Raw genomic sequence first — 15,000 nt, forward strand, 5'->3', positions numbered from 1 at the left:
GATGGGCATTATTCCAACACAGTCGTTGATGCAATTTTCAATAACCGTTTAGTCCATCGAAAAGCTTTTGAGAACCTTATGCCGGTATGGTTTGAAGATGATCTGAGCCAATTTTGGGGGAAATCGAACCAGCGGTCTAGGAGGAGTTAGAAAAAGTAGGTTTTTAAAATAATTCAACATAGGAATTATTAATTCAACACAGCAAGTTCAACCGGATATGGCATCATTGGTATCATTGTTCTCGGCATGATTCAAGGAATCTATAATGACACGAAACTATTAACATTGTTTGAAATGTCATTATAATTTTCCAAAACTTTTTGAGTTCCTTCAGGGCATGGTAATAATACAGCATTTTATGACAAAATTTAAAATGGCCGACACCCAGAAAACCCAATTTGGGAAAATGCTATCATTGATTCATTATGCTGCACTGAATCAAAAGAGACCAGTTTTATCATTTTTTGGCAAACCGTTCAGTAGTTATAAGCAAAAATAGCCATTTTTTAAAATCTCCTGACCAGTAGGGGGCGCTGTGCCGAAACGCTGCATGTAGCCTCAGGTCATGCTTGTGATGACATGTACCAAGACTCGCCTCAATACGCTACAGCACTTCAGATGTATAGCCTCATGTCAAGTTTGGCGTTCTCTTCTTCAAATTCGTTTGTGTGTTGTTTGAGAATGGTTGCGTTTAACAAAAAGCCTTTATTAATTTTTGGCAAGCATGATCTGATTCTATTTTTATAAAAATTGGACAAATCGTCTAGGAGCCAAGCACTTATAAGAAAAAAATAATTTAGTTTCTAGCCCTTACGGTTCAAAAGTCATTAGCATAAACATTAGTGAAACTTTGGACAGTGGGTGGCGCTAGAGGGATTGCGTTAGAGACTCCAGATTTGGTGGAGTGAATGTTTGGCCTGTTCTCTCTCTGTGTGCCAAATTTCACAACGTTTTACCATACGCTTCTCTGGGCTGCCATAGTCAAGTCAGCTTTATTTATGTGTGCTAGTGTTGTCAAAAGTAGCGACTTTGGTACCAAGTCGATACTGAAATTTTATAAATGTGACGCTTTGAGCGCTATTGAGCGGAATCATAAACTCCTCTGATTGGCTATTGTGTTCACGAGCTCATCAAGTATGTCTGTGATTGGCTACAATGATCAGCGCTTCAAAAACATGTTGTAAATATACATCAATGAGGCTCTTCAGCGAGCGCTTACACACACACACGCGAGCGTTTGAAAGCAGCCTACTATCAGCGGATCGGTCCTGCTTGTGCTTTCAAACACTCCTGCTTTCAAAACACTTTCAAACACAGTGCGCTGATCATTGTGGCCAATCACAGACAAATCTGATGCTCAAACAGTAGAGTGTTGGCGCTTGCAACGCCAAAGTCATGGGTCCGATTCCCAGGGAAAGCAAGAACTGATAAGAATGTAAATGTGTTCCTTGAAATGCAATGTAAGTCACTTTGGATAAATGTAAATGTGTGTGTGTGTGTGTAGGTCCGCTGGAGTGACATTGGGGGCATGGAGGAGGTGAAGCTGGCGCTGAAGCAGGCGGTGGATTGGCCCTTACGCCACCCCGAGGCCTTCCGCCGGTTGGGGATTACGCCACCTAGAGGCGTTCTGCTGTACGGGCCTCCGGGATGCTGCAAAACCATGATCGCTAAAGCCTTAGCCAACGAGAGCCAGCTCAACTTCCTCTCCATCAAGGTACGAGATGAGGGAAACTCATGTGAGAGTGTTTGGTTTATTATGGAGCAAAGAGAGAACGAAAAAAGTAGATATATATGTTATAATTAGGGGCATCCAAAATACAAGTTTGTGTTTACATAACATATGTGTGTAATTATTTTGTATATATAAATGCACACACATGCATGTACATATTTAAGAAAAATTTGTTATTTATATATAAAATATTTATATTTATATGTAATGAAAATTATATATATATATATATATATATATATATATATATATATTAGGGCTGTCAAAAGATTAATCGCGATTAATCGCATCCAAAATAAAAGTTTGTGTTTACATAATATATGTGTGTGTACTGTGTATAATTATTTTGTATATATAAATACACACACATGCATGTATATATTTAAGAAATATTTGCATACATATACTGTATATATATTTATATAGTTTATATTATATATAAATATATATTTTTTTATATATAAATAACACATTTTTCTTAAATATATACATGCATGTGTGTGTATTTATATATACAAATTTAATTATACACAGTACACACACATATATTATTAAAAACAAACTTTTATTTTGGATGCGATTAATCGCGATTAATCTTTTGACAGCCCTAATATATATATATAATAAATATAGGACATTGGTGTACTATAAAACTCATACCTGAGAGTGTGCGTGTGCGCGTGTGTGTGTGTGTGTGTGTGTGTCATCTTGATCTGATCAGGCGTGTTTGGGAGTGAATTCCCTCACTAGAGGATGTTTAGTCTGAGAGACGCTCACATTTCTGTACGAGAGCCGATATGAATCTCTCCAAAGCAAGTTACGGAAAACACACACCCTCCGAGAGAAAACCCAGATCACGAGTGTGTGTGTGTGTGTGTGACAGGAGGTGTTGAAATGCATTATGGGACGAGAGGAAGCGAGCTTGACTTCAGAGAGAGTGTTTATCAGACAGTTCTCGTCTTCTGTCTTCTGGTTGGTTGTTATTTGTGTTTTTTTTAAATGGAACAGTTTATTGAAAAAAAAAGTTTTTGTTAAGTATCATATTTGATTCATCAGGCTTTAATGTCTCAGACTGTATTATACAGTGAGAATATGGAGGAAAATACAGCTCAGTTTTATTTGGCCCAAACTGAGTAAAAATGTGCAGTTTAATGCAGATTCTGATATTTATATGGACAAGAAGTGATGAAATTCTCATGCTTGTAATGTCAATCAGTGAGATCTTTATAACAGTACAGCAGATACTTACATAAATTGCATATAAATATCAATATCTGACAACAATATGTCTAAGATGATAATTAAATGCTTAGTTTTATGATCAAAACGAACACGTCATACATCAAGGGATTTATTCAGTGAATGTGTTTCCGTCGTAGTTTATGCGCATGTCTTCTAATCGGATAAACCACGGCTTAGATTTTTATGTGCATCTTTGTGGTTGTTTTTGTTTTAATGCAATATCCTAAAATACACATAAAACAGTGTCTGGAAACAGCTGCTGATGTTTGCCCTGACTGAGGTCTGTAATGCACTGATAAATGATTGGTGAAGTATTGATGATCCTCACACTTGTCTCTACAGGGTCCAGAGTTACTGAGTAAATACGTGGGCGAATCAGAGCGAGCGGTTAGAGAGGTGAGAGACGTCAAATATCGAATTCATTTGAATTATTATTGTTTTTCCTGAGTGAATGATTCAATGACTCACTCATAAAGGCTTCGCTTGAGTTTCCTGAGTGAATGATTCAATGACTCACTCATAAAGACTTCGCTTGAGTTTCCTGAGTGAATGATTCAATGACTCACGCATAAAGACTTCGCTTGAGTTTCCTGAGTGAATGATTCAATGACTCACTCATAAAGACTTCGCTTGAATTTCCTGAGTGAATGATTCAATGATTCACTCATAAAGACTTCGCTTGAGTTTCCTGAGTGAATGATTCAATGACTCACTCATAAAGGCTTCGCTTGAGTTTCCTGAGTGAATGATTCAATGACTCACTCATAAAGACTTCGCTTGAGTTTCCTGAGTGAATGATTCAATGACTCACTCATAAAGGCTTCGCTTGAGTTTCCTGAGTGAATGATTCAATGACTCACTCATAAAGACTTCGCTTGAATTTCCTGAGTGAATGATTCAATGATTCACTCATAAAGGCTTCGCTTGAGTTTCCTGAGTGAATGATTCAATGATTCACTCATAAAGACTTCGCTTGTTTCGCAAAGACAAACACATTTTATTTAACTGTCACTTGTCGCCACCTACTGGTGTAACGATGGAACTGATACAATCTTGTCAGGTTACTTTCAAAAGGTGATTTACTCTATTTTGATCGCTACCATAGGCATCAGTTTTTATATAATAATGTGTAAACTCATGGACGTGTGTGTGTGTGTGTGTGTATGTGTTTCTGTAGGTTTTTCGGAAGGCCAGAACAGTTGCTCCGTCTATCATCTTCTTTGATGAGATCGACGCTTTAGCAGTGGCAAGAGGAAGGTAACAACAGAGTCATCAATTACTTTATTACTAAAGCACCATTCCAACGTACGTGTGTGTGTGTGTGTGTGTGTGTGAATCTCAAAACACTGAGCCATAAAATGTGTTTTTATTTGTTTGGCTCTTGGCTTATTTAATTAATAAAGTGCATAGTGTTTTAAGCTTCTGACAGGAATCACACACACACACACTCACACACACTCTTCGGTGTAAATCTGAAGCTGGTTTGTTCTGCTGAGTCAGAGATTCATTTACTGGATTGAATTCTGAATGACACATTGATTTACTGATGAATGTATTTGCCAATCCCCACACACACACACACACACACACACACTGATCTGTCGTTCTGCAGAATCATCAATTAATCCGAAACCTTATTCAGCAGAATCTAACAGAACATGCCTAGCAACACCCTAGAAACCACTGTATCTGTGCCTGGCTTCATGTTAAAACCCGCTGACTGAGTGTTGTGTTGTGTTGTGTTGATGTTGTGTTGATGTTGATGTTGTGTTGACGTTGTGTTGATGTTGTGTTGACGTTGTGTTGACGTTGTGTTGACGTTGGTTGACGTTGTGTTGACGTTGGTTGACGTTGTGTTGACGTTGACGTTGTGTTGACGTTGTGTTGACGTTGACGTTGTGTTGACGTTGTGTTGATGTTGATGTTGACGTTGTGTTGACGTTGTGTTGACGTTGGTTGACGTTGTGTTGACGTTGTGTTGACGTTGTGTTGATGTTGATGTTGACGTTGTGTTGATGTTGTGTTGACGTTGTGTTGATGTTGTGTTGATGTTGATGTTGTGTTGATGTTGATGTTGACGTTGTGTTGATGTTGTGTTGACGTTGTGTTGATGTTGTGTTGATGTTGTGTTGATGTTGATGTTGATGTTGACGTTGTGTTGATGTTGTGTTGACGTTGTGTTGATGTTGTGTTGATGTTGATGTTGTGTTGACGTTGTGTTGATGTTGACGTTGTGTTGATGTTGATGTTGACGTTGTGTTGATGTTGTGTTGACGTTGTGTTGATGTTGTGTTGATGTTGTGTTGACGTTGTGTTGACGTTGTGTTGATGTTGACGTTGTGTTGATGTTGATGTTGACGTTGTGTTGATGTTGTGTTGACGTTGTGTTGATGTTGTGTTGATGTTGATGTTGTGTTGACGTTGTGTTGATGTTGTGTTGACGTTGTGTTGACGTTGGTTGACGTTGTGTTGACGTTGACGTTGTGTTGACGTTGTGTTGATGTTGTGTTGACGTTGTGTTGATGTTGACGTTGTGTTGACGTTGTGTTGACGTTGTGTTGATGTTGTGTTGACGTTGGTTGACGTTGTGTTGACGTTGACGTTGTGTTGACGTTGTGTTGATGTTGACGTTGTGTTGATGTTGTGTTGACGTTGTGTTGATGTTGTGTTGACGTTGTGTTGATGTTGATGTTGACGTTGTGTTGATGTTGTGTTGACGTTGTGTTGATGTTGTGTTGACGTTGTGTTGATGTTGTGTTGACGTTGTGTTGATGTTGTGTTGTCCAGTTCTCAGGCGGGTGGTGTCGGGGATCGAGTGTTGGCTCAGCTGCTCACTGAGATGGACGGCATCGAACAACTAAAAGACGTCACGGTTCTCGCCGCAACCAACAGACCTGATATGATTGACAAGGTAGATCACCTACACACACACACACACACACACACACACACACACACACACACACACACTTCCTCCTGCTGTGTTTATGAGTTTCTGCTTCCTGCAGTCAGAGGCTCACAGCAGCTGTCAATCACTCTTGATTGACAGCTCCTCCATTTGTCTCAGACCCCCACTGGGATCCACCCATCCTACAACTCTGCTGGAGTCACACACACACACACACTCACACACACACACACACACACACACACACACACACACACACACACACACACACACAGACTCACAAACACTCGCTCACACAAACACTCTCTCACTCACACACACACACACACACACACACACATACGCTCGCTCACACACACTCACACACACACTCACATACACACTCGCTCACACATACACTCACATACACACTCGCTCACACATACACTCACACATACACACACACACACACTCACATACACACTCGCTCTCACACACTCACACACTCTCGCTTACTCACATACACACTCGCTCTCACACACACACACACACACACACACACACACACACACACACTCTCTCTCCACATCAGCTTCATAAATTCATCAGCTAACCATTCAGAAATGTCCTGTTGCTTCTACATCTCGTCACTTCTTCTTGAGTCTCTCCATCATTGTCTGACTCTGGTTTGAACATAAAAGGCTAAAAGTTTTTGGCATTTTCCGTGCATGTGTGTGTGAGGTAAAAGGACACAAGCTCTTGAAGCTCCGCCCACTGTACCGGGAGCAGCAGCTCATTTGCATTTAAAGGGACATACAAAACGGTGTGTTTTTGCTCACCCTCTAAAAGTGACAACATTAACATCCTATATAAAAATATCTGTGGGGTATTTTGAGCTAAAACTTCACACACACACTCTGGCCACATCAGAAACTTATTTACATCTTGTGAAAAGGGCATTACACCACCTCTTTAACATGGCTTTAAAGTGGCTGAAGGGTGACTCTCTCTCTCTCTCTCTCTCTCTCTCTCTCTCTCTCTCTCTCTCTCTCTCTCTCTCTCTCTCTCTCTCTCTCTCTCTCTCTCTCTCTCTGTCTCTCTCTCTGTCTCTCTCTCTGTCTCTCTCTCTTTCTCTCTCATTGTGTTAGTCTGAACCTTCTCTAACCCATCAGGTAGTGTGTTGTTTAGTTGTGTGTCAGTGAGTTTTGTGCTGTTTTTCTGAGTTTGTTGTGATTGTGAGACACCAGGGGCCTGTACCACGAAGCCGGTTTAGGAGGATAGCCAGATATGTTTCAGTTTAGTTTGCGCCAACTCTGGGTTTTAGACACTATAAAAGTGGTTTGGCTTTTAGCGAGTTCATCGCCATAGTAACTCGCGCTCCACGGCTAACCTGGTCCAGGTCAGGTGATGTTCCAGGTGAGAGATCTCAAAACGAACTTGGACCAATCAGCTGTGAGCAAAGTGTCACATGTCTGATGAGTCACTCCCCCTGTTTCTACTCACTACATAGCAAAGGATGTTTAAAGACAAAATCGTCCGGCTTTTAGTAATGATTATTTTGAATAATACATTTGTATGATTTAGATATTATTTATGTACGGTAATTATCATACCCTTAATCGATCACACGTACAATTTTAGTTCATCAATTATTATTACGCAGAGTTTAAATGAATAAATATATAAAGGTAATATAAATCCGCTTTAGAATCAATAGATGAAGCTGTAACATGACTACATATCTCTACACCTTTATCAACTGTGTAAACTAACTTCACAGCGTTTACTTGCACTGATATACAGTAGGACTCTTTTATAGACTCTTAATATTTTAATACTTTTATTTAATAAGTGAATTGCGCTGCTTCTCTCGCGTGAAATGAATTTCAATGAGTTTTGAATGAGTTTCACTCTTTCTCAGCACGTGATTGGCTGTTGGCTACTGATGTCACACCTAAACTCAGTATGATCAGTGTCATGGTACCAACAAAGCCTGGTTGGACTGGTTTGGTTTTGTCAAATGGAAACTAATCCTGCAACCCTGAGTTTGTTCAACTAGCATCATGGCACAGGTATGGGATCAAAATCCCGCCTAAAGTATTGCAGCCACGGATCAAACAATAATAAGCGTGAATCCGAAAATTTAAAAACACATGTAAAAATATATTGCACAACCTGAAAAAAATAATGCAAAATGATCAGAGTAGCAAACAACGTGGTCACGGATCAAAATATGATAAGCGCGAATCAAGAAATAACAAGCATGAATTAAAACTTTAAACACATTAAAAGTTATTTTGCACAAAACTTAAACTTATGGTCATGCTTTCTTAAAAAGTATGTTTTCGTTGGTTATATTAGGGGAGAGCGGGGCACAAAGTAACGCTTTTTGACTTCCTCAGTTTGTGTAAATCTACTTATGGTTCAGAGTATTTATTTTTTCCCACATTAATTTCCCACATGTCTAGTACAATTATGTGTTTTTGTTTTATTAATACAGTATATAATTTTTTCTTGATATACCCCGAAAGAATGGAAGTGAAATGTGACAACATGCCCCATAGGTGGGGTACATTGTAACATGTGACGGGCACATTGTAACATAACATATGACAGCTTAAAATGTTATCTGATCTAATAAAAAAAATATACAAAACAAACTAAAATATTTTCTAAATAAAATACAATTAAAAAACTTTTTCATATAAAATAATGACAATTTTTTAATAATTAAATATAAACTCATTTTTGAGTTTTGACTACGAACACATGAAAACACAGCTATACAACATAGTTCAAAACAAATAAATAATTAGTAATTTCTGAACATTGACTCTCAGTCTTTATTCACCTTTTTCTCACGTTTTCTCAATAAAATTAATAAAAGTATAGAATATAATAGCATATTTCTAATAGGGGCTCATTGTAACGCAGTGTGACAACATGCCCCCGCCTGCACAACTGGGATTTAAACCCTGCTAGTGTCTTCTGCTAGTTAGCGAAGCATTAAAGAACTATCTCAACTGTTAAATAACATCTTGGAGATTAAAATAATATCAGATTTGTCTTATTTTAAATAAACACAAAAAATAGAGATGAAAAATTAACTTAAGAAATTTACTCTTGCTATGGTTTAAATGTCTATGGATATCTTCCAAAAAAAAAAAAAATTTTGGCGGAATTTTTTTTCTATATAGTGTTGATATGGCAACTAGTAAATACACAAAGTTTCGTCATCCAAGCATGTGCGGAAGTATTTAAAACAAGTGTGTTACAACTAGCCCCGTGTTACGTTGTGCCCCGCGCTCCCCTACTCTGTGCTCTCTTGCATTTTCTGCTCATATTTTACTCTTTTGTACGCTTGTGCTGTTTTTCTCTTCGCTCTTCTTTCAAAGTTCTGCGCTTGCTTTCCCGAATGTTGCAGTTCCAGCTTCATGTAAATTAGGGCGGGGTTAAGCATCACCATTGGTCCACTAGTTCTAGATTGACAGCTCCTCCTCTAGCCAATCAATGAAGAGGGGAGTTGACGTGACACCAGTGCGACTCGTGGCTACTGATGCTTATACAGGGGAAGACGAGTTTAAAAGTCCCGCCCCGTCCTAAACCAAGGAAAACATACTTTTTAAGAAAGCATGACCATAGTTAACTTTTAATGCGTTTAAAGTTTTTATTCATGCTTGTTATTTCTTGATTCGCGCTTATTATATTTTGATCCGTGACCACGTTGTTTGCTACTCTGATCATTTTGCATTATTTTTTTCAGGTTGTGCAATATATTTTTACATGTGTTTTTAAATTTTTGATTCACGCTTATTATTTTTTGATCCGTGGCTGCAATACTTTAGTCGGGATTTTGATCCCATACACAGGCCCCAGGAGTTCCTCTCGTGTGATCCACTTCTGAACACCAGGGGGCGCCAGACCAGTCCTCTTAAATCCAGTTTACTGGTTTCCAATTTAATCATTTATTTACAAATGCATGCAGTGCAAAAAAAAAATTATTTATAATGTTTGCTTTTATACTTGTGTTGTAATCATTCTGTCCCTGTTATTGGATTTCAATCAGACACACATTGAGTTTCAGTCGTGTGTGTTTCCAGTGAATCTCTTCACTAATGTGTGGACTGTACATCAGCATTATTCTCGTGTGTTCAGTCTCTCAGGAATAGTTTTCCCTGTTTAAAGTCACCATGCAATCAGAATTGACTGTTCTTCTTCTGTTTTTTAATGGAATATTGCAGTATTTGTTATAAATGATTTATTCGTGCACATAAACCTGTCACTCACATGAGATCCACCAATAGCAAACCACAACCGTCCAATCAAATCCCCACGGACAAAATCAAGCCCCGCCCACATCTGTTCTTGTTCCAGAAGCGTTTCACTCGGATATGCCATTTCATTCCCACTTTAAGTAAATCATATTTCACTAAAGTGCTTTTAATTTGAGTCCCATCTGAATTAAACCAGTGTTTTTTTCCCTCCACAATCCCATCATAAACGACATCATTCCTGTTTAGTTAACTCCGAGATTCTCCGAGATGTCTGAATGTGAATGTTTTTTTGATCACAGATATGTTAGTATTTCACAGCGCTCTCATTTATTTGTTGGTGAATGTCGTTGAATATTGTAACTTTCACTTTCATTATGACAAATAATAGTAAAATTATGGAAAAAATAGCAACAGTTGTTGTTTAAACGGGAAAGTGCTGCCGGATTCCCATCTGACCTGCACAGATTAGTAAAGTTATAGTTGTAAATGTGTTTTGTTCTGATTCAATCCCATAATGCATCATGTTCAGTGTTGAATCTGGAGATCTGTGTTGATCTGTTGCGGTTTGAGGAAATCAAGCGGTTCGGTCCCTCCTGTCGGGATCCGTAATCCCGGGAAAACCTGGCGAAACCAGAAGCACTGAAAGGAATGGGAATATTTGATCTGGTCAGTTCGCATGTTTTGGATGTTTTATCACATTTCTAATTAATGTGCCTTTCATTCCATTTTATTCGTTTTTTTGTTTTAAAAAATATTGCTGTTTAGGTTTATTTTATTTGAATTTTATTTTTAGTTAATTTTAATCAGATTTTTTTTGTAAATTTTAGTTTAATTTTGATTAAGTGTCATTTTTTTTAGTTTTTAGTTTTGTTAAAATATTGCTATTTAGGATTAATTTATTTTAGTTTTAGTTAATTTTAATTTGATTTATTTTCATGTTAATTTTAGTTTAATTATTAGTAAGTTTGTTTTATGTGTAAATATAAAATATTACTATTAGGGATTAATTTATTTTTATTTTAGTTTTAGTTCATTTTAATTTGATTTATTTTCATGTTAATTTTAGTTTAATTATTTGTAAGTTTGTTTTATGCCTTTGTCATTTTTTTTTTGTTTTTAGTTTTGTTATAATATTGCTATTTAGGATTAATTTATTTTAATTTTAGTTTGAATTAATTTTAACTTGATTTATTTTAATGTTAATTTTAGTTAAATTATTAGTAAGTTTGTTTTATGTATGCCTATAAAATATTGCTATTAAGGATTCATTTATTTTTATTTTAGTTTTATTTTGAGTAAGTTTGTTTTATGCCTTTGTCATTTTTTTTAGTTTTGTTAAAATGTTGCTATTTAGGATTAATTTATTTTAATTTTAGTTTTAGTTAGTTTTAATTTGATTTATTTTCATGTTAATTTTAGTTTAATTATTAGTAAGTGTATGTATAAATATAAAATATTGCTATTTAGGTTTATTTTATTTTTATTTTTATTTTAGTTAGTTTTAATTTGATTTATTTTTATGTTAAGTTTAGTTTAATTTTGAGTAAGTTTGTTTTATGCCTTTGTAATTTTTTTTGTTTTTAGTTTTGTTAAAATATTGCTATTTAGGATGAATTTATTTTTATTTTAGTTTTAGTTAATTTAATTTTGATTTTATTTTAATTTTAGTTTAATTATTAGTAAGTTTATGTATAAATATAAAATATTGCTATTTAAGATTCATTTATTTTTACACAGAGATGTTTTTGACAGCTTCAGTTTTAGTTTTAGATAATAACCAGTCTTGTTTTCATCATGAACCCTCTTCGTCTGGATGAGTTTCTTGTATCTCGATGTCAGAGTCGTCAGGAGAGCCGAGGTTGTGTAATCAGAAGTTGTTGTGTAATTTTCAACTTGAACGACGGTTGAAAACATTCGTGTTCAGCTTAACGGAACTGGATTTAGATGATACAAAAGATCACACACACACACACACACACACGGCGCTTCCGACGCTCGGCTTAGCTCCGGAGAGAGAGAGAGAGAGTGAGCGAGAGACGGGGAAATGAAGGCTCTTTGTGAGGTTTCTGGCAGGGATTTCCAGCATGTTTGGTCTTGTCTTCTGACTGGATCAGACCACCAGAACTCCAGCTCAGGAAATCTCCCGAGTCCTTGAAGATTAAAGCCCGTCGCTCGCTTCTCCCTCGCCTTTCACATGCGTGTTTTCCAGAAAGTGATATATTGACCATAAACTTAAAAACTTGTTGTGGGTTCACTACCAGAAAATGATTTTGCTACTCTGCATTTCTCAGATATGAATATCTAAGCCTGCTTAAATCAAGACACATTTACTGGAGAAGCAAAATGACGGAAAATATTATTAGAAAACTGATCAAAATGAAGTGCTAATGTTTAAAACAAGAACAAATATCTGCCAATGGAGTCAGAAATATAATCTTTGATCTTGTTGTGACTCCATTGGCAGATATTTGTTCTTGTTTTAAACACAAACTCATTTTTTGATCCATTGTTCATAAAACAAGACTTAATGTCTTTAGTTATTTTGCTTCTTCTCCAGTAAATGCATCTTGATTTGAGAATGCTGGGAAATGAGACAGAAACATGAGTTTTTTGCAGTGTTTGAATGCAGTAAATCCTGAGGACATGAACATTCACCGGTTTATTGTTCATACGCAGCATAATTGCACGAGAAACGCAAACAGTCACAAAACTTGAGCTACGAGTGCGAATATAACAGTCATTCCTGCAGTCTTGGGAAACATTAGGAACTTATGTCTTCAAAATTGATTTGCATGAACAACTAGTTGACTAATTTGTCCATATGACGAAGCTGGATCACCCAAACAAAACAAAGACACTTAATCTTTATATTTGAGGAATATTATGGCTTTAACTGCACTGAAACTCTCAGATGAGAACAAAGATCTGAATAATAACTGTCTGATAACTGGTATCAGCCGAGATATGTGGATTTTTAATGTTATCGTTAATCATATTTCATCACTGAACGCATCTGAAGTGTCTCAGATGAAGGAAAAATACATATGTATTTAATATAATATAAATTATTATATATCGGCCAAATTTTCTTATCAGGCCGATATATTAAAGCTGATCAATAATGTATGTTTCCTTCACCTGAGACGCTTCAGATGCGTTCAGTGATGAAATATGATTGAAATCACTTCAAAAAAGGAAAATACAGTAAAGTGCAACATGTGCCGCGCAAGTCTGTCATATCGGCTACAGAACATTATCATGAGAACATCATCCTAATTGTGTGTTTGGGATGAGGCTTTTAATGGTGAGACTTTTGTTTTTGTAATCAGGCTCTCAAAACGTACATAAAAATTTGGATTTAGATTTATCAGCCAATATATCGGTTATCAGCTTTCAAATATAAAGAATTATCGGTTATCGGCAAAAATTTTCATATCAGTGCATTCCTAATATACACTCACCTAAAGGATTATTAGGAACACCATACTAATACTGTGTTTGACCCCCTTTCGCCTTCAGAACTGCCTTAATTCTACGTGGCATTGATTCAACAAGGTGCTGAAAGCATTCTTTAGAAATGTTGGCCCATATTGATAGGATAGCATCTTGCAGTTGATGGAGATTTGTGGGATGCACATCCAGGGCACGAAGCTCCCGTTCCACCACATCCCAAAGATGCTCTATTGGGTTGAGATCTGGTGACTGTGGGGGCCATTTTAGTACAGTGAACTCATTGTCATGTTCAAGAAACCAATTTGAAATGATTCGAGCTTTGTGACATGGTGCATTATCCTGCTGGAAGTAGCCATCAGAGGATGGGTACATGGTGGTCATAAAGGGATGGACATGGTCAGAAACAATGCTCAGGTAGGCCGTGGCATTTAAACGATGCCCAATTGGCACTAAGGGGCCTAAAGTGTGCCAAGAAAACATCCCCCACACCATTACACCACCACCACCAGCCTGCACAGTGGTAACAAGGCATGATGGATCCATGTTCTCATTCTGTTTACGCCAAATTCTGACTCTACCATCTGAATGTCTCAACAGAAATCGAGACTCATCAGACCAGGCAACATTTTTCCAGTCTTCAACTGTCCAATTTTGGTGAGCTCGTGCAAATTGTAGCCTCTTTTTCCTATTTGTAGTGGAGATGAGTGGTACCCGGTGGGGTCTTCTGCTGTTGTAGCCCATCCGCCTCAAGGTTGTGCGTGTTGTGGCTTCACAAATGCTTTGCTGCATACCTCGGTTGTAACGAGTGGTTATTTCAGTCAAAGTTGCTCTTCTATCAGCTTGAATCAGTCGGCCCATTCTCCTCTGACCTCTAGCATCAACAAGGCATTTTCGCCCACAGGACTGCCGCATACTGGATGTTTCTCCCTTTTCACACCATTCTTTGTAAACCCTAGAAATGGTTGTGCGTGAAAATCCCAGTAACTGAGCAGATTGTGAAATACTCAGACCGGCCCGTCTGGCACCAACAACCATGCCACGCTCAAAATTGCTTAAATCACCTTTCTTTCCCATTCTGACATTCAGTTTGGAGTTCAGGAGATTGTCTTGACCAGGACCACACCCCTAAATGCATTGAAGCAACTGCCATGTGATTGGTTGATTAGATAATTGCATTAATGAGAAATTGAACAGGTGTTCCTAATAATCCTTTAGGTGAGTGTATGTGTGTGTATATATATATATAATTTTTTTGATTTTCATGTTAATTTTAGTTCACTTATTAGTAATTTAATTTAGTCATTTTATTTTTATTTTTTATTTTTTTTATATTCCTATTTAAGGTTTCATTTGTTTTTATTTATAGATTTTGTATTTATTTTCAGCTAATAATTTTAGTTTTAGTTTTTCGG

General features: G+C 37.0%; 1 protein-coding gene across 2 annotated transcripts in view; it reads left to right on the top strand.

The window, feature by feature from the left end:
- Positions 1-15,000, top strand: part of afg2a (AFG2 AAA ATPase homolog A) — a 57,140-nt gene that overhangs the window by 20,283 nt on the left and 21,857 nt on the right. The window contains exons 11-15 of one of the 2 annotated variants that reach the window (XM_079892509.1): positions 1,505-1,714; positions 2,616-2,704; positions 3,317-3,370; positions 4,152-4,231; positions 5,762-5,779. In XM_079892509.1, the coding sequence (XP_079748635.1) occupies positions 1,505-1,714; positions 2,616-2,704; positions 3,317-3,332 (315 nt within the window). In that variant the 3' untranslated portion in view covers positions 3,333-3,370; positions 4,152-4,231; positions 5,762-5,779. Of the gene's footprint in view, positions 1-1,504; positions 1,715-2,615; positions 2,705-3,316; positions 3,371-4,151; positions 4,232-5,761; positions 5,886-15,000 lie in introns of those variants that run through there. The other variant, XM_079892508.1, reaches the window with a different exon arrangement.

Source organism: Squalius cephalus (assembly GCF_949319135.1).
Source record: "Squalius cephalus genome assembly, chromosome: 14".
NCBI lineage: Eukaryota > Metazoa > Chordata > Actinopteri > Cypriniformes > Leuciscidae > Squalius > Squalius cephalus.